Raw genomic sequence first — 20,501 nt, forward strand, 5'->3', positions numbered from 1 at the left:
ATGTGTTCCACTGGGGGTGACCCTAAGGCTGGGTACACAGCATTCCTTTCAGAGGGTTTTGTATCACTGCCTGGTGGAAAGGCAGTTAAAGTTAACATCTTGAGAGATACAGGTGCATTACATACTTATGTCCGTCACAACTTAATTCCATTCTCCTCCATTTCAGACACAGGCGATTTCATTTTAATGCGAGGTATGGGTATGCAGGTAATTCCGGTACCCCTACATAGAATGAGCATTGTCTGTGGGTTGGTCAGTGGGGAGGTGGTGGTGGGAGTGCGTCCTGAGTTACCAGTGGAAGGGGTGGATATAATTCTTGGAAATGATTTGGCTGGGGATAAGGTGTGGGCTGACGCTAAATCTCCAAATGTGGTTACCCAGGTCCCATTACAGTCTTACACAAGCACCAAACAGGGGGTAACTGAGGTTTTTCCGGCGTGTGCAGTAACTCGCGCTATGAGGAAGAAAGAGGAGTCTCCTGAAGAGGAAAAAGCGGGTGCAAAAGTGTTGTCAATACCTGTGCCTCTTCAGTCAATTTCTATTACAGAGTTAGTTCAAGATGATCGTAAGGCAAAACACAGACAGTTCAGTCCTGGAGATCAGGTCATGGTTTTGATGCCGATAGTGGGTTCTCCATTTCAGGCGCGCTTTACTGGTCCACTAACTGTGAAAAAGCAAGTCTCGGACCTGGACTATTTAATTGTGATGCCTAGGGGAAATTCTAGGTTGTGTCATGTGAATCTGTTGAAGCCATATTGTGCTCGGGTGTCGGCGTCTCAAAACTCCAGTGACGTCCCTTGCGTTGAGCCTTCATTGTGCGTAGGCACGGTTGGGTTTTCTTCAGTGGGGGAGGTTAAGGGAGGGGGAGTTTGGCCGGCCGATGAGGCTGTGTTACAAGTACGCCTGAACAACTCTGAAGCATTAAAAGCTTTACCCAAAGTACTTGGACACTTGGATGAGACAAAAAAGAATGAGTTGGTCTCTATGGTTAATAGCTATCTTTCCCCTTACCTTTCTACGTTCCTTGCAAAACCCAAATCAGCGTTTGATGAGGTGGGTGTTATTTTTGCAGTCATACCATTTGGACGTTCGGCATATTAAAGGCCATGAAGATGTAATGGCTGATGCCCTCTCGCGTGCATTCTAGGGTAGTGCTCTGATCTATTTACAGTTGAACTGTATATATTTGTTGGTTCCTATGTGTCAATTTACTGTCACTCACCCCTCCTAAAAAATGTTACTGCAGGTATTAAGGTTGCAGAGGTGGTGATTGGACGGATGGGTCAGGTATCAGTATGCTTGATGGGTAACTGTAAAGTTAAATTAAAAGTTACGGAGTACCTGCGTGGTCTCCGATCTTATGGGGGGGGGTGTGATGACCCATCCTGTTGGTGTTTGGTGTTAATTCTCTTCTCTGTTCATGTGCAGGAGGAGGGGACCAGCCTGCAGGGGTGTGCCTAGATGAGGAGGCACACCTGACTCCAATTTGGCTCAGGAGTATTTAAGCAGGCTGGTCACGGCCATTCACTCTCTCTCCCCTGCCCAGGAAACATTGTTGGTTCTTTACTCCTTTGAGTTAGTTTTGACTTTAGTTATTGCACTTGCACATACACTACACTTTCACACATCCACACATGCACTACACTACTGATCTAACTGATGACTCACACTCCATTTGCACAGTAAGGTATACTTTGTTTAATTAGTTTCAAATAAATACATGTTTTTGGCATTTACTCCTGTGTGTCGTCTCCCATATTTGTCATGATTGATTCCGTTCATGACATATGTTATAAACGTAATAAATACAGTGTCACGTTATAAACAACTAACCAACGCTGGGGGTCCGTATGGAAACAGTGTTACTCGAAATTGTTAAAAGTTAAATCAATTTGGTCATTCAGTGGCATTTTATTGCCATGTAAAGTAACTAACGTTAGCCGCTAGCAAACCTTATATTACTGCACTGTCAAAATCCCAACACTCAGTCCCGTCCAGCTGCCCCATTAGTCAATAGCATTTTAGAGAAACGTGATGTACCTCTCTAAACTGATCAATCAGAAGCAGCTAAAGATGAGCAGTACTAGCAATTTAGTTTGCCACACCTCGTGTGGAGCTGTTTGACAGTGTTACAAAACTATAAAGTGAAGTGACAGGTCAATATTCTTGAGTGACTCGGGGTTTAACCCATAATTAATTGCGTCAGGACTCGGGAGATAATTTACAGGACACGGTGTCCTGCAGATTTTAATTTACAGGTTTTTGATGAATTTTAAAGGCCAATGTCCTGCAATTACGGGACAACGGAAACCCTGCGCTACAGGTGTTACCATAGTATGTCCTATGTAATGTTTGGCTACATGTTAGCTGTATAACTGCTGAGAAGTAACCCAGTAAAGAGCGTTAACTGTCTGCAAAGTCTGCGTGCATTATTGTACACTCAGGTCATCACAATTTGGTATGGGGGAAACGTTTACTGAATGGATTCAATTGATATATGGTGGTCAATGGTACCCGTTCTCCATTTTTTCAGTTGGGCAGATCGACTGGCCAAGGAGATCCCCTTTCTCCTTTATTATTCGCCGCAGGCATTGAACCACTTGCAGAGGCGATTTGAAACAGCCCTGACATATCGGGTATTAAAATTGGGGAGAATAATTTAAAAATAGCACTGTATGCAGATGATGTTTTACTTTTTAAGAAAGATCTATACCTGCTGTTCTATCAATAATCAAATCATTTGGACGAGAGTCAGGATACAAAGTTAACCTTGACAAATCAGTTGCACTGCCTCTAGGGAGTGCTAATGATCCTCCTAATATTACAAACTTCCCCTTTAGATGGTCTACAACAGTACTTACCTATCTAGGGATAACAGTCTCTACCAACTTGAAATACCTGTTTAAGTTAAACTTTGTCCCAGCTTCGGAAAAAATTCAGAGCGATATTTTGCTAGATGGATGGAGCCTCCTATCTCATGGATCAGCAGAGTCAATTTAATTAAAATAAATGTTCTTCCTCGCTTACTTCATCCAATGCAAATGATCCCTGTATTGCCTTGTAATCACAAGGCAGATGGTTAAGGGCTTACAGAGAGATCTCAGTAAGTTTATTTGGCATCGCAAAGGAAGAGTTAAAAATTAAAGGTCCCAATTCGTGCAGCTGTAACCTCTTAAAAATATGTGTCTCTGGTCCATAAAACATGATTCTGGATTAATTTGTCAAAAATATAGCAACCCCGTTTGTTGTGACGGAGTTGTCCCTTCCTCATCTCGTTGCGTCCCAAGAATGGTCTGTTTCTATAATATATTCAGAACTAACAGTTCCCATTGGCCGCTGAGGGAGAGCCCGCCCCAGGCTCCCAGCGGCCAATCAGATTAGCGTCTGTGGACCAGCACGCTAGGTTGTGTCCACAACTAACGTTAGCAACGAGCTATCGCTAACTCGCTAAAGAGGACATCTCAAAATGCCTAGACTTACCGAATGCACCTCCGCAGTTGCTGGATTATGTACAGTTGGCGTCGCTCCAGCTAGAAGTGTTAATTTTGTGGCTATAGACAAAATGGTGCGGGTAACTTGTGTGAGAGAGACGCGCGCAGTATGCTTGAGGACCATCGTGACGTCCCAATACCCCGTCTGGGGAACAGAGTGTTAGGGGGCGTGGCTTGAAGGAGACTGCAGGGGGAAGCTGGATAGGGACAAATCCAACTGTGGCAGTTCTGAGCTTGTGACCACTCATTACAGGGAGGGATGACAGCAGTATATATGCATTTACAAGTAAAAACAGCTTTTGCACGGAATGGGACCTTTAAAGGGATAGTTCAGTTTGTTTGAAGTGGGGTCCTATGAGGTACTCTCATACAGTCAGTGCACTGGGTAAAGCACTCTGGACGCATCGCCCACCGAGATAGGAGAACTGCACTCCAGCTGCAACAGGCACAGAGAGCTGTCTGCTGAGTGTGATGGGGGCCAAGAGCAAAAACATACAAAACAACAGAAAGAATACATAAAGTGCTTCCATACTGCTCACCTGGCATAATGCAAGTCTCCCACAAGCCCTGAGATGCCAAGTTGACTTGAAAAGATGTCATTTACACCCTGTTTTTAGCTGAAATCGTCACTATAGCAAGGTTGTACCCTAGTTGTTGAACTTTCAGCTGCTAGCTCCAGTGACGATTTCAGCTAAAAACAGGGTGTAAATTACATATTTTCAAGTCAACTTGGCATCACAGGGCTTGTGGGGACTTGCATTATGCCAGGTGAGCAGTATGGAAGCACTTTATGTATTCTTTCTGTTGTTTTGTATGTTTTTGCTCTTGGCCCCCATCACAGTCAGCAGACAGCTCTCTGTGCCTGCCACAGCTGGAGTGCAGTTCTCCTATCTCGGTGGGCGATGCGTCCAGAGTGCTTTACCCAGTGCACTGACTGTATGAGAGTACCTCATAGGACCCCACTTCAAACAAACTGAACTATCCCTTTAAGACACTGGAACTTCCTATAGAGAGGGGGGGGGGGGGGGGGGGGGGTTAGGATTCCCCCAAATATTGTTTTGTTTTATATCTGACTGGACTCAAAGCTATCTTAGGGGGTTCAGGGTCTGATGAATTGTGTTGCTCACCTTCAAATCTTCTTAGTTTTTTCCCTGTAATTTTATTTTCAGTTTTTATAGAATAATACACAAACAAGAAAAACAAACTCAGACACAGGAAAGAAAAGAAAAACAAAACAAACAAACAAAAATACATAGAACATTACAACATAGTGCTACCAGCCGGTGCTTGTGCTTGTAAAAGATATTGCGCGTGGGATCCCACGCAAGGGGATGAAAGACTAGATGGGCGAGCCATCTGTCACCTCTAACCTCAGTCACTTGTCATTACCCCATCAAAGTAGGCCAAGAACAGGTCCCAGATAGTTGAGAACCTTCTAAGCGAGTTGGTTCTCAGGGACCTGTGTCTCTCCATCTGTATAACAGAGATCATGTCCATCATGTCCGTCAAAAGAAGGTGAAGAGGAAGACTTTGCTGCAAAGCTGTAGGGAAGTTCAGACTCCAAGCATCCAAAGATAGCGATTTCCGCCTCCAGTTGCAGGGTTATTTTGTAGGCCTTAGACTACCAATCAAATATTTTGGCCCAGAACCCCATTAGTAAAGGACAGAACCAGAAGGCATGAGATAGTGTGCCCTCTGACACCCGACACCTGTCACACAGTGGTGAGACAGAAGGGTAGATCTTGTGCAATTTATGCTTGAAATCTTCTTAGTTTATTAACAGGGGATAAAAACCAAATCAGATCCAACATCAGAAAGAATCCACTTGTATACAACACAGTTAAGGTTTGGAGAGAGATGGTGACCTATACAGGGAGGAAGGGGTGAGGCAAGGGCGTCCGGGTAGTGTAGCGGTAAATTCTACCAACACGAGGGTCGCAGGTTTGCGCCCCCGGCCCCCCCGTGTTACCTCCGGCTTGGTTGGGCGTCCATACAGGCGCGGTGGATTTTGTGTTGTTTGTGATGTTCCCATTTCCAGTGGAGCTAGCAAGTTGTCAATTAATTCAAGAAATCATGTAGGCTATATTACCATGCCATTCTCAAATCAGGTCAGCTCGAGTAGCCTGCATCGTCAATGTTGTATCCGACACAATGTTGCTATGCAGTGCGAGGCGAAAGTGAAACTCACCACGGCACTCACATCTAACTGTTTAGAAGAAGCTGCTGATGTGCGTGCACTGCATACGGTGCAGCAGAGACAATAACTCAGAGGATTTGCTTTATTACTTCTATACATTCACGGGTACAAATAAATTAAACGCGGGCGGGCAGTGCTTGAGAAGAACGTAGAGACATGTATGTTTTTGTGTTGCACTCAGACTGAATTCAGTCACTCACGGTAATCTCGTGTATAACACATGCAGTGGGTTTATTAATGTTGGCGGAAGTCAGTCTGGTAACTAGGCAGACAAAGGCAAGAGGAGAGATTTGCAGACTACTTTACCAACATCCACAGTGGGTCTCAGTGGGCCTGCGCCGAGAGCGAATAGCTTAGCAGCTGAGCTACCACCAGCACCAGCAGCCTCGAGTCCAGCAGCTATGCTGCTGAACAGCATCGCACCAGTAGCAGATAGTTTAAACGCTGACATGCCAACTCCACTCCTCTTGACTCCAACTCCCGGCTCTTTTGACTTTTCCTCAGTTTCTGAGGCGGCTGTACTTAAATTAATTAAGGATCTTAACCCTTCTAAAGGCACAGGCCCAGACCTCCTTCCAGCCAGGTTCCTTAAAGGCCGGGTTTTCCGTGGGGAATATGAATATATATTAAATCTCACGCCCCTAAGGTTTTAGAATCCGTTGAAATTTTTGAAATTGGTTGTTTACAGCCTGAGATATCACCAGAAATCCACTCTGTGTGTGGGGGGGGGGGGGGGGGGTGGTGGGGGGGGGGGGGGTGCGGGGACTCGAAATACTACATTTCCCACAATGCACTGGGCTCGCGTGGCCTTCGTTTCCATGCCCACCCCTCAAGCGTTTGGCTGATATCAAACTCCAGTAGGTGGCGGTAATGCACATATATGTTTGCCAACCGCCATAAAACTCAAAGAAGAAGAAGACATGGAGAGAAGACATGGAGAGAAGAAGAAATAAATCGAAAATAAATCGAAAATCAATTGCCTCCAAATTGCACCAAATGTAAACGGTAGTATATATGTCGGGAGATGTCTTCATAAAATTTTTTTCATGCATTTTAAGGCATTTTCGTAGGAGTTACGCGCATCTGATGTTGTAACTATTTTCTGTAAAAATGTGTAAAAACGGGTACATTGCTCAGCGTTGATTTCGTTACTTCAACCCACCTACTACTAGATGTAAAATTTGACGAGCTTTCCAATGCCGCCAGTCCCGTGTCGATTAGTGCTTCCGTTCCCGAGATAATGGTCTCTTTGCAAGGAACTATGGGAAGCTAATATTAGCTACAGCAGGCTAGGCGGTTGACAAGATGGCTGCGTTTTTGTTTTGGTCAAGGCCTCTGAAGGGGCGTGGAGGACCTCTAGAGGCGGGACCATGGCCAACAACAGTTGTAGTTCATAGGTGCACGACTTCCGCAAGGCGGACTTAGGCCAGATGACGCGAAACGCGTCGGCTGGCCCAAAAAATATGTGAGAGATGCTTGATATCTCTGGCAGTGAATATCCAATTTCAAAAATTTCAACGGATTCGAAAACCTTAGGGGCGTGAGATTTAATATATATTCATATTCCCCACGGAAAACCCATCCTTTAAAGACGTGGCTGAAGTAATTACTCCCTTCATTACACATATAATAAACACAGCGACAGTCCCAAATGATTTAAAACAAGCAAGGGTGATTGCTCTATTTTAAAAAGGGAGCCAACTTGACACGAACAATTACAGACAAGTTTCCATTTTAAGTGCACCGTCAAAAGTATTGGAAAGGCTCATTCAAGAACAGATCAGTGAATTTTTAAAAAAAACAACAACATTTATTTGAGTTTCAATCCGGTTTTAGAAAAGCTCACTGTACGGAAACCTGTCTGGTATATATAACCGATTTGATTAGGAAAGAAGTAGATAGTGGTAAGTTTTGCAGCCTGGTCATGCTTGATTTACAGAAAGCTTTTGACACGGTGGATCATTGCATATTGATCAACAAGTTAAGAGCTATGGGTTTTAATGATGGATCACTCAAGTGGGTGACTTAATATTTTGGAAATCGTACTCAAATGGTGGATGTAATGGTGATGTAATGGTGGATGTAAATGGGACACTGTCTAATGAAAGAGTCATGAGATGGGGGATGCCTCAAGGAAGCATCCTCGGGCCTTCGTTCTTTTTACTGTTTATTAATGATGTTAATGCTGCTGTTTCCTGTAACCTGTTTCTGTACGCAGACGACTCCGTGTTAATGGTCTCACACAGAGACATATCTGCCCACAAAGTGCCACAAAGACCTGCAAAGTAGATCTGTTTGCAGTTGTGCAAAGTCCCGGAAAGTACTGTGGTGTTTTATGTTTATTATTTATGGATATTATTATATATTATTATATTATATATATATATATATATTATATTATTATTAGATATTATTATATCGTCTTTACCATTATGTTTTATGTGAGGACCACAATGGAAATAAGCCTTCAGGCTTTTTTTTTTAAATCCTCGTGATTGATATATTGTCTGTTCTTTTTACTAAATGTATGTACTGTTGTGTTCATTCATTCATTCCCCACTGTCAAACTGTTTGTCAAGGCAGAAACGCTTTGTTTCTCTACATAGATGACATGTTTCAAGTATTGTTTGAAGCTACGGACTACATAACGTAAACATTCAAAACTCAGCATCAATGTTAGACTGGAGACACTGTCTTGTCTGGTTTCCATAACGACAATGGGGAAAGTGGAACTCCCGGTGAACCTTAACGTTAACGTTAGTTTGGACGTTGTGAAAGTGCATTTCGGTCAGCGGAGAGACTGTGTCGGGTCACGGGTCTTATATTAACAGGTCTGGGCGGGGCCGGTTTTGATTTTGAAATAATCACGGGTAACAGGGCGGGCACGGGTCTAAAATTGACGGGTCTGGGCGGGCACGTGTTGGGCCCGTGCAGGACTCTGCCCTACACTCTCTGCCCTCTTATGCCCTGTTTTTGCTGCTGTTGTTGTTTATCAGTATTTTGTGTGTTTTGATGTGTGTGTATTTGATATAACCTGGCTGCAACCCAATTTCCCGTAAGGGACAATAAAGATAATGTAGAAAATGATTGTTCAAACAAATCTATGTTCTATTTATTTATTTATTTATTTATTTATTTATTTATATTGTTTATTCCTAAAAGCACAGATGAACAATTAGTCGACTAGTGGTTTTGATAGTCAACTAGTCTGTGAAAGCCCTAGAACATGGCTGAGAAAACCACTGTGTCCCTGTGTTGTATTCTGCTCCATTCAGCTCTGTCCTCCTCTGAGTCCTCCAGTACCTGATCTGTTGGTTGGCTTCACTGCGGATCTTGAGCACCTCCTTGCCCTTGAGCTCCAGCTCCTTGGTGAGCGTGCTGATGTTCTCGTTCAGCGTGTGGATCTGGTGGTCCAACTGAGCCATGTGGCTCTTCCTCCTGGAGACCTCCTCCTGCAGCTCTGAGATCCGCCCCAGTAGCTCATGCTCCTGTGGGAGAGGAAGAGGTCATGTTGGTGAATTCACTTGTTTTGTTTATTATTATTATTATTATTATTATTATTATTATTATTATTATTATTATTATTATTATTATTATTTTGCACATTTATAAAAATAAATAAAGTGACACATTGAAAACAACACAATAATGTGTGGGTAGTAGAGACAGGAACAGTGAATAAATAAAACAGCTCGCACACTGCATGGGCTCCAGTGAAAATATTTATTGGCTCTCTCCAGCTCTGCACCTGCATGGCGGATTCCACCTGGATGTGCGTGTTTTTAACTTTTCTCTAGTAGAGACAGGAAACCCTAGATGGGTTTATGCATGGTCTCTATCTCAGAAAACCAATATTAATAATAATCCGTACAAAGCATACAATATAACAGTAAAAACAAACAAAAAAGGAAAACTAAATAGGAATCAAAATACACTTGCTTGAACACTTGAGATCCCAAGCTGTCAATTAAATCACGAGAGACTAGGATAAAGATTCAAAATAATATTTATTGGTACAACAAACAAGATTAAAGTTTGCTGTATGGCTCCATGATGACGCTCCTCCTGCAATGATGAGGGGAGGGCATCAGGAATGCATAGAATAGAAATCCCCACACAGGGAATCCCTCTGGTGGTGGCAGGGGAGGAGGCGGGGCCAAACAACTGGTACACAGGAATAACAGCAACTGCACGATATTATCACGATACTGAAGTCACGATACTATAGTATGTGATATGCTAGTATTGCAATATATTGATTGCGATATTGTGATACTGTATATTGCGATTTATTAGCTTTTTTCAACTGCAAATTATGTCCCGAAAGGGACATCATTGAAATAAAGTTTCCAATCTGCTCATCTCATTTCAATCATTTCTATTGCAGCAAAATGAGATTGTCAAGCACACAGACTGACCAACACTCATAAAAACAAGGCCAGGTCGAAACCTGGCATACGGCCGGTGCAATGCTGCAGCTGCACACTTACTGTTTAAACTTGAATTATAATTGTAGTTTTTCTTTGTTCTTTGATGTGAATTTATGGCTTTTTGGCACCTATATGTAACCTTTTAAGGTTGACATAATTGTATTATCATTATATGGTCCAAATATTTCAATAAAGCACTTGAAACACTTGAAATATTCTTGCTTGGGTGGTATCATTCTACTTGAAATGATGGTTAAATGTATTATTTTTAGTGTAAGGGTCAGAAATGCACGGCTTCACTCCCACTCGGGCTATCGGGCTGGCCCTTTAGCTCGAGTGGTTAAGGTGTTGCGCAGTGCATGGGTCTGAGCCAGGGGTCCTAGGTTCGTATCCGCTCGGACGTTACATTAGTAAAATAACATGTCACGTGTGCAATGCAATATTTGTAATGGAATCATTATGGGACACAGCTAATAGTCGAACATAGCCATAGTTCCATAATGATTCCATTTGCATTGCACATGTGCTACACTATGCTAGCTAACGCTGTGCCAGGTATTAGCCGAGTCCCATAAAGATTCCATTACAAAACACGTTAACGTTAACGTTAGCCAAACGTTTTTGGTTACACAATGCATTGCCAGCTAATGTGACAGGATAAGGTCCGTTTGATATGTTGTTAAACGTGTTATTTTACACCGTTTGAAAGAATGAACCCACCTTGAATTCTTTGAACAGGTCTGCCATAAAAAGTTGAATGTAGGCTAAGTAAGCAGCAGAAGCACCATTGTTTTTGTTTTAAATACTTGAGGGCTACATGCCACTGGTGTTGCACTGTCTGCACTCACTGCCATTGAATGTAAGAAGTAAGCAGAAGCACATTGTTTTGTTTTAAAGTTGAAGGCTACATGCCATTTGTTCATTGGAAATGGTTGCATACTTTAATAAAGGAGATCTCACCGCTGTTTACATGCTTTTCTGATCAGCTAACACGCTAGTTATAGGCTACTGATGATAATATTAAACATGTTTGATTTTGTCGGAACGTCAAGAGGAGTAGAAGACTGAGTTCAGATAGCTGGGACTGAGTTTGATCACCACCTCACATCAAACGATCGAGGTGACAAGAGCACGCCACAATTCCAGCAAAACTCTAATGATTTCATTTCGACATTGGCAATTTGTCTGGGACAGTGAAATCACTTGAAAAGTCTTTTGGTGTAAGGTCAGCATTAGAAGCTGCACTGCATTCGCTACAGACTCCTGATGACATGCAGTCAGACCGTAACACTCTACAATTAGCCTCTGACCCCCCTGTTGCCCTGGCAAGTGGAAATGGGAGTGACTGACAGGCAGGGTGGAGGGTAGCCGTGTGTGTGTGTGTGTGTGTGTGTGTGCCTGTGTGTGTGTGTGTGTCTGTGTGTATGTGCGTGTGCGTGGGGGGGGGGGGGGGTCTATTGCAGCTGTGCCTCTCCTGGAACATCTGCCTCACCGTGGTGGTTGTGGCATTATAGTGTGGTATGGTATGTCAAGAAAACACCTCCCGTAGAATTTTTGTGCTAAGATTTTTTTTTTTGCAGTTCTTGGTTCTATAGAGTCGCACTCTTATGGCCCATTTCCACCGCTGGTATCAGCGCGGCCCCGCCCAGCTCGTCTCGCTTTTTTGTCTCATTCCACCGATCAAAAACGTGGACAGCCCGGGTTGAGTCGGGGTTGAGTCGTGCTAGTTTTGGTCCCTGCTTTGTTGAGGTTCCAGCGCTGTGAACCCGGTACCATACCGTGACGTGAAAACACTGCAAACGACTGATTGGTCAGGCAGAATCGTATTGACTGTATCTACTGTCAATGCTGGATACCAGTTTAGTGGGGCTTACCTTCTCTTCTGTTCTGTTAATGTTATTTCCATTTATTTCTATTTATGTCTTTTGTGTTGCTGCCTTCGGCTCTGGTGAAATAAAATCGATCTCCTTGCTCAGCTTTAACATGCGGTGGTTTTCAATTGTTTTGAGAGAGAAAAAGTCCGCTCCTCAGGAAGCCCTTTGTAGTTGGCTCTGCTAGGCCGCGGGCGGGGGTTTAGCGAAGCCGCGGTCTTGGCCGCCGGGGTAGAGGCTTCCTTTCTCCCTGTAGCGCAACTCCCGTCCCCCGCGCATGCATGTGAGTTTGAGTAACAACAAAGTGATATCCATTCTCCTGGCCGATTGTCACATTTGCCCATGTAGGTCATTTAGAGGCACCAGTATTTCATAAACAGTTTAAAAGTTCTGTGTATGGATTTAATTTTAACGTTATACATTATAGCCTACTTGGGCTATGGGCGGAGGGCAGATATGCGGTCGCTATGACGACCAGGTGTGGGTGGAGGCGAGTAAACTTGCTATGGAAACAGAGTCTATGGGCCCTATTCTCCCACAGGCCTTCGGCGCAAAAACTGCCCTTAAACGCAAAAAAAACGTGCCTTGCGCCTGCCTCGGGAAGATATCAACATGGCTTTAGGCCCCCAAATGCGCTTTAGGCGAACTGGGCGTGGCGCAGTCCCAGAATGGGCGAGAATGGGCGTTTCGGCCTTAAATACCGGCCTAGAAAGATTGCAGGAAAGCTGAGCGTAAATGGCGGAAAACTAATCTTCACATTCACTATGATATTTACAAAGAAAGCCTTCACTCCTACAACCTCGAACTGAAAAGGTCGAGACAATCGTTCTTTTTTAAGATAATTAACAAAAATGTGAACAATGCACGCACTCTATTTGCCACAGTTGATAGACTGACTAATCCGCCTCTCTGTGTAGCACCTGAATTCCTCTCTACTGTCAAATGTAATGAGTTTGCTGCCTTTTTTACGGATAAAATTATTAATATCAGGCAGGCTATTAGTGGCTCCACACCAAGAAATGCTGTGACATCATCCTACCCGCAGATCCCTAGTTCGATAAATTTGTCCCAGTTCAGCGTTATCGACCACGACATCTTAGAGGAAACTGTGCAAGGCCTTAAATCATCTTCGTGCTGTCTCGATACCCTTCCAACAAGCTTTTTTAAAAGCGTTTATAACTGTCTGTCGTCAGACCTATTGCAAATAGTTAATAGATCCCTTGTGACCGGCACTTTTCCTGAGTCCCTGAAAACTGCAGTTATTAAACCCCTACTAAAAAAGCGTAGCCTTGATGCATCGGTAATCAGTAACTACAGACCAATATCTAATCTCCCCTTTATAGCCAAAATAATTGAAAAGGTTGTTTACCTACAACTCAATAGATTCCTAACCTCAAATGATCTCCTAGATAAACTCCAATCAGGCTTTCGCCCCCATCACAGCACTGAAACTGCGCTTACTAAAGTCATAAATGACATCAGAATGAACACAGACTCAGGCAAAAATTCGATTCTAGTGCTACTGGATCTTAGCGCTGCATTTGACACTGTTGACCACTCAATTTTATTGGACAGACTGGAAAACTGGGTTGGGCTATCGGGTACGGTCCACCAGTGGTTCAAGTCCTATCTTCAAGACAGGAAGTACTTCGTCTCCATTGGCAATTACACATCTGACCTAACTAGGATGACCTGTGGGGTGCCTCAAGGATCCATTATGGGGCCCGTTCTCTTCAACCTTTATATGCTCCCTCTAGGCCTAATTATGCAAAAAAACAAAGTAGCCTATCATAACTATGCAGACGACACTCAGTTGTATATAACTCTTTCCTCAGCTGACTATGCCCCCATAGAATCATTGTGCCAGTGCATTGATCAAATAAATAACTGGATGTGCCAGAATTTCCTACAGCTAAACAAAGACAAAACTGAGGTGATCGTGTTTGGCCCCAAAGAACAAAGGCTTAAAATCACTGCACGCCTTGAGTCTCGATCCCTGAAGCCTAAGGATCAAGTCAAAAATATTGGAGTTATTATTGATTCCGATCTCAACTTTAACTCCCACATTAAGTCAATTAGAAAATCTGCTTTTTATCATCTTAAAAATATAGCAAGAATTAGGGGATACATGTCCAGACAGGATCTAGAAAAACTAATTCACGCCTTCATTTATAGTAGGTTAGACTACTGCAATAGCCTTTTTTCTGGTCTCTCCAAAAAAGAACTTAGGCAACTTCAACTCATTCAGAATGCTGCTGCTAGAGTTCTAACGAAGACTAAGAAAGCTGATCATATCACCCCAGTTCTTAAGTCCTTACACTGGTTGCCAGTGTGTCAGAGAATAGATTTTAAAATACTGTTATTAGTCTATAAATCACTTAATGGCCTAGGCCCAAAATACATAGCTGAATTGCTCCCACGCTATGAACCGTCTAGAACTTTTAGGTCAACAGGGTCCAGCTTATTAACTGTCCCTAGGATCAAATCAAATCACGGGAAGGCTGCATTTACCCACTATGCTTCTGCTAGCTGGAACAAATTGCCTGAAGACCTCAGATCTGCCCCAACCTTACTTACTTTTAAAAATAGACTAAAGACTTTTATGTTTACCGTCGCTTTTAACTGCTGACAGCTACTATGCAAACCCAATGAGTAAGTTAGCTCTTTCTGCAACTCCCGCGCCTGTTGCCTATTGCAACTTTTATACTCTTTTTTTTAAGTTTTGTTGTGATGCTTTTAAATGTCCATTTTATTTCTTCTTTTCGTTTATTTTCCTGTGTGCTTAATGAAGTTGCTTAACTCATTCACCGCCAAAGACGTCTTTGACGTCTTATCAGAGATAGCCATCCACGCCAAAGACGTGTTTGACGTGTTTTTGTTTTTATGAGTGCAGCGCATAGTTGAAACACTTACCCAGCCTGTGACATAGTTTCGGGTCCCTAACCTCAAAGTCAAGCCGACAGCACGTTATCAAACACATACCGCAGCTGTTGTTTGAAATTAGGAAGAAGGTGGAAAGGAGGAGAAACGCGCTTCCTTGTTGCAGAGGAGAAACACCATTGAAATGCCCCCTCGCCGCGCTGCAGAGCTGACCGACTTGCTGCAGAGCAGGCTGCTCTGAGCAGCGGACATCGAAACCGCGGTAGTCAAACCCGTGACCAACATGATTGATCCTGGTCCCTGGACCCCGTTCCTATGTGCCAGCCTTGCTGCAGGGCGAACCTGGATTGCCTAGTCAAACCCGTGACGAACATGATCGATCCGGTTCCAGCAGCGCCTGGTCCCAAAGCCAAGCCGCGGACCCGTTCCTGTGTTCCTCCCAGCGAGAGGAGGGAAACGAGCAGCAGAGGAGGCAAAACGCTGATGGGGAAGGAGGGGGAAGGAGGTGCGATCTAGCAGCTGTGGAGAGAACTCTCTCTCTCTGTGTGTGTGTGTGTGTGTGTGTGTGTGTGTGTGTGTGTGTGTGTCTGTGTCTGTGTCTGTGTCTGTGTGTGTCTGTCTGTCTGTCTGTCTGTCTGTGTGTCTGTCTGTACACTCACTCACACTGAGCAAACTGTATTGTTGAATGTAAAAAAAGCACTTCATATATATATATATATATATATATATATATATTTTATTTTTTTGTCATTTGTGTCATAATGAATAATATTTACATGTCTGATGTCAATACAGTTCAAAATAAAAGAATTGAGAGCGAGTTCTGCCTGCTATTGTGTGCTGTGTACATAAATGCCATTTTCTGCAATTTCTTTTCTCAGAGAGACATTTTGGGTGAAAACAGGGTGTATATAAATGGCTATAAGTAGAGTACAGAACATGCTAAAAGCTCACTTTTTTTTTTCCTGGTGAACCCAGAGACGTACATCTTCATTTTGAGGTATTGCAAATCACTCTGGTGCTAATAGATAATTTACTGTGGGTCTTGAAAGATGACCAACAATTATGAAAATCTTTGGCCTGTGCTAAATATTGGCAGTCCTAAACTGGCCCTGAATGAGTTAATGCAGTTTTTATACTCTTTTTTTAAAGTTTTGTTGTGATGCTTTTAAATGTCCGTTTTACTCTCTTCTTTTCTTTTCTTTTCCTGTCAACCATTTTATGTGAAGCACTTTGAATTGCCACTGTGTATGAAATGTGCTATACAAATAAACTTGACTTGACTTGACTTGACTTAATGATATCTTCCCACCTGGCGTAAATTTAGCGATTTGCGCTTTTGAAAACCAGGCCTATTCAGTGCGCTGGTTGCACGGAGCGCTCCTCTGCCCTTTCCTCTGTCCCTTCTCTCTGTGTCACTCCCTCTCTCTTACTCATCAGTCTGACAGGCACAATACGGCCTGCTTGAAAAAAAGTTTGCCGCTTTTCTCTCTCTCTCAGAAAAATTAAGTTGTTCTACCGTACATAGTATAACAACATGACAGTTTTTTCTAACATGACAGTTTTGAGCCCGTGACATTCAGAGGCTATTGCATCATCCTACCTGTGCAGTGAAGGCAAGAGAAAACGAGATAATTCTGGGCAAACATTCACTGCGGCTTCCCTGCAACAGCCAGACATGTGAAATCTCCCAGCATGAATTGGGCTAATCCATTTCGATAATAAATGGCATCGAAATTCGCCTAAATAAATAGAAAGGTACATCGAAATAAATCTAAATAATGTGTACTGTTCCCACAACATGCTATTGTAGAACATTTCAATATTGGACAAAATAAAATCGCGAAATCCAAACACAACCCTATGTGAAACATATATGTCATCCTGGGCCTATATATCCCTCGGCGATTTAACGTGATTTAGATAAGTGACAGCGTAACGCGGTTCTACTGTCATGTGCTATACTGTGATGTCTGCTCCAATAGATTGGCCCTACTTTAGTTCACATTTAGTTTTACAATAAAAACTCATTTCTGCAATGCCTTTACATAATGTAGGCTATATTTATGTGCATCATCCTACCTGTGCAGCAGGGGAGAGAAAACAATATCATTCTGGACAAACTTTCACCAATCTAATTAATCTCATCATCATAGGCTATATTTTTCTAGCTGATGCGTTTAGAACATTCTTTTCACTTTGATCTTGCTATAGTGTAGCGTATTTACATGCTTGCAGTAATTAACTCATTCTCTGCCAGGGTCATTTTGGTCTGTGTGCTCCCAGTGCCAGGATTTTGAGCATATTTCCTGATCTTCCAGGACCCACAGAATATTCTGTGCTAGGAATAAAATTACACAACATATCTCACAATAAAGCAGAGACTCTCTTCTTACCCCTTGTAAAAAACTGAAACTCGACCATGTTTCCTTGTTTAGTTACAAGCAGTGGAAGTTAACTTGTTTTCACTGAAAATGCCCTCCTTTGTAACAGAAATAGGAGAAAAAGAGGTTTTTAGTGAACGACACCGTTTCAAGCAGAACTCTCTTTTGAGCCTTTTATTTTTTGCCTCAGTGACACATCAGACATATACAGTATTTGTTTTCGCAAATAAATAAATAAAAAAATAAAAAAATAAGAGAATGTATTTTACAGTTGCCATGTGGATTTTTAGCTTAGCTTGATAAAAGCATAAACAAATGGAACGAACCCTTATGTGGTCACACTCACACACTCTCTCTCTCTCTCACACACACACACACACACACACACACACACACACACACACACACAGGAATAACGAGTGCTGTAACGTTACCTGCTGTCACGTTACCTCTCATAACTAACGTTAGCACAGAAGATCACACAATAGCTACGTTAGTGCTGTAAACTTTGAAATGTTTATGTGACACATGTTTCGCCTTGGTTGCTGGGGACGGGTGTGTGACGCGGTTTGACGCGTTTGACGTATCCATGTGATTCCCTCTCCCTTGAGTGTGACAGAGCTGGCAAGAGGAAACGTGAAGCGAGTCATGCCGGCGGCATAAGTTATAAACAATGCGTGACAATTATACTCGAATGTTGTGTGTGTGATCATTTCATCTCAAACGCGATACAAAAAATAGGCTACTTTTTACCATCGTCATCGCTCCAAGTGGCACCCATTTCTCCTCCTCCGATTCATCCGTGTCAGAACGCTGTGAAGCCTTCGTAGCAACAACAAAAACGCCAGCGTCTTCCTCGCCATCGTCGCCATCCGAGAACTCTCGGACTCTGTTTCGACCACAGGCTCCACCCATAAATACTAAACTAGCGGCTTCCTTTTATCAGTTTGACTTGAAACAATGTCACAGGCTGGGAAAGTGTCTGATGTAATGTAAACAGCCAAAACATGAAAGTACGTCCGAGTATGTCTTTGGCACAGAACGCCATTGTTAAAAGTACGTCCGGGTACGTCTTTGGCAGAGAATGAGTTAAATTGCAGTTAGATTGGTTTGAGAATAATATGGAATAATAGCCTATATATGGAGACAGACAGGGGGGATAAAGGGGGGGGGGGGAGATCAGAGCCCTCGGCTTTTCTGAAGCCTGGATCGCTCCATGGAATTGGAGCTGAAAAGTGAAGCATGTGATTCGTTTACTGCACTTACCCAATGAGCAGATAGTGCATAATTTTACGCTTAAAAGGCGTGGTTGGAATGCTTTAGGCTGCGTGTAGCGCCAACACCAAGATATCGAGTGGGCTGGTCCACGCCCACTGATCTGCGCTGCGCTGGGCGCTCAGCGCAGTTTATAGGCTGATGCAACGATAGGGGCCTATATCAAGTAGAGACGAGTAAGACCAGGTCGAGTAGAGCTGTACTGTGCTGTTATATGTGGTGGAAATGAGCCATTCATCTCATCAGCTCTTGTCGCTCAGGTGACTGGGCATCATCATTATAGAAACTCATCAAGTATTTCTTTGCTGACTGGCTGATGGCAGTCTATCTTGCTCAAATGAATGCTCTTGGAGAGGATGACCCAGAAACATGGAATGCACTGAAGTCTGGTGCATTTGTGGTGGCAAAGTCAGAGATACCCTACACTCATCTCTTCACTGATCAAGCCCTCAAGCAGGAAATCAAGAAGCCAAAGGGACATGATGGGATGGTTGGACTCAGTAGAGATGAAGCTGAAGCAGCCCTGGACCGACTAGTCACTACCACACCTCATCTTGCTGGTCTAGTGAATCAGTACCTCAACAGCTTCCCAAAAGCTTCCAGATCTTCTTCAAGGACAGAACATTATCAGCTCTCAGCAGAGATTGCATTGAAGTCAAGAGCAAATGCTTTGAAGCTACAATGTGGGATAAATCATACCAGGCAAATTGCCCTGAGCTTCCACCAATCAAAGAGAATGGATGGAATTCAGAGAGTGGAGGGTATGGTCCAGTCAGGTGTCTTGGCCTCCCTGCTCCACGGGCAGTACTTGAGCTCATCAAATGTGGCTGCAAAGCAGGTTGCAAGGGACGGTGAAGCTGCTCAAACAATCACCTGCCTTTCACTCCTCTCTGCAAATGCTATGGTGGAGACTGTGCAAACACTATAAGGGAGGACATTACAGATGCCAATGATGATAAATAGATCATCCTGTATTTCTGAAATTACTTTATCAACACCTGTCAACCAGAACTGTCTTTAACAAAAATGCTATAAATAAACTGAGAATACTAATACACCTTCAAAATAACTCTGACACTTGGTGAATTGGACCATTATGGCCCATTTCCACCGCTGGTATCAACGCGGCCCCGCCCAGCTCGTCTCGCTTTTTTGTCTCATTCCACCGATCAAAAATGTGGACAGCCCGGGTTGAGTCGGGGTTGAGTCGTGCTGCTTTTGGTCCCTGCTCTGTAGAGAGCCGCAGGAACGAGTCCGGAAATCATCGATGCTAACAGTCCTGGTTCTTCACTGTTTTTGCCTATGGGAGTTTTGAATGGGTTTTTGGCGCGATGCTTCTAATAATCTCTCTGGGCAACGCTGGCTTAGTCAAACGCGAACCAGTGTTTAGTAATATCATCTTCACACAGGAGGACCACTTTTATGAGTTTTGAAGCTTTTACGTGCCGTTATAAGGGCAGCTAGCTAGCAAACGGCTAAATGAGACTACAGTGAGTCGATGGGGATATATACATCAATAACGTCACCACTTCAAAGGATGAACACGGAAATTATCTTTCCCTCACCTGGTTCAGCCCCGTTCAGCCCAGGGTAATCAGTGCACACATCAACAACAGTCCAGGTTGAGTGCTGACGTGACGTTTAGCTACAAAACTAATGAAAGTGGTCCTCCTGTGTGAAGATTATCCGACTGAACTCTGGTTCACGTTTGATTAATCTTGCGTTGCCCAGAGACCATATTTGAAGCATCGCGGCAAAAACCCATTCAAAAATCCCATAGACAGAAACAGTGAAGAACCAGGAAGTCCGGGACTTCCGCATTCTGACTAGAAAAATACGTCATCCCTGCGGCTCTCTGCTGAGGTTCCAGCGCTGTGAACCCGGGTTCATACGGTAACGTGAAAACACTGCAGACGACTGATTGGTCAGGCAGAATCGTGTTTAATCTACTGACTGAAGCTGCATACCAGTTT

The 20,501-nt window shown here is 43.4% G+C and overlaps 1 protein-coding gene across 1 annotated transcript in view; it reads right to left on the reverse strand.

Moving 5' to 3' along the window:
• The window catches only part of fam184ab (family with sequence similarity 184 member Ab), a gene marked incomplete at both ends in the record, with an annotated part of 541,527 nt that overhangs the window by 84,697 nt on the left and 436,329 nt on the right, over positions 1-20,501 (reverse strand). Inside the window, one exon of the mRNA XM_083643220.1 lies at positions 8,992-9,176. Coding sequence (XP_083499346.1) covers positions 8,992-9,176 — 185 coding nt within the window. The remainder of the gene's footprint in view (positions 1-8,991; positions 9,177-20,501) is intronic.

This window comes from Poromitra crassiceps, assembly GCF_964638095.1.
Source record: "Poromitra crassiceps genome assembly, chromosome: 9".
NCBI classification, from domain to species: domain Eukaryota; kingdom Metazoa; phylum Chordata; class Actinopteri; order Beryciformes; family Melamphaidae; genus Poromitra; species Poromitra crassiceps.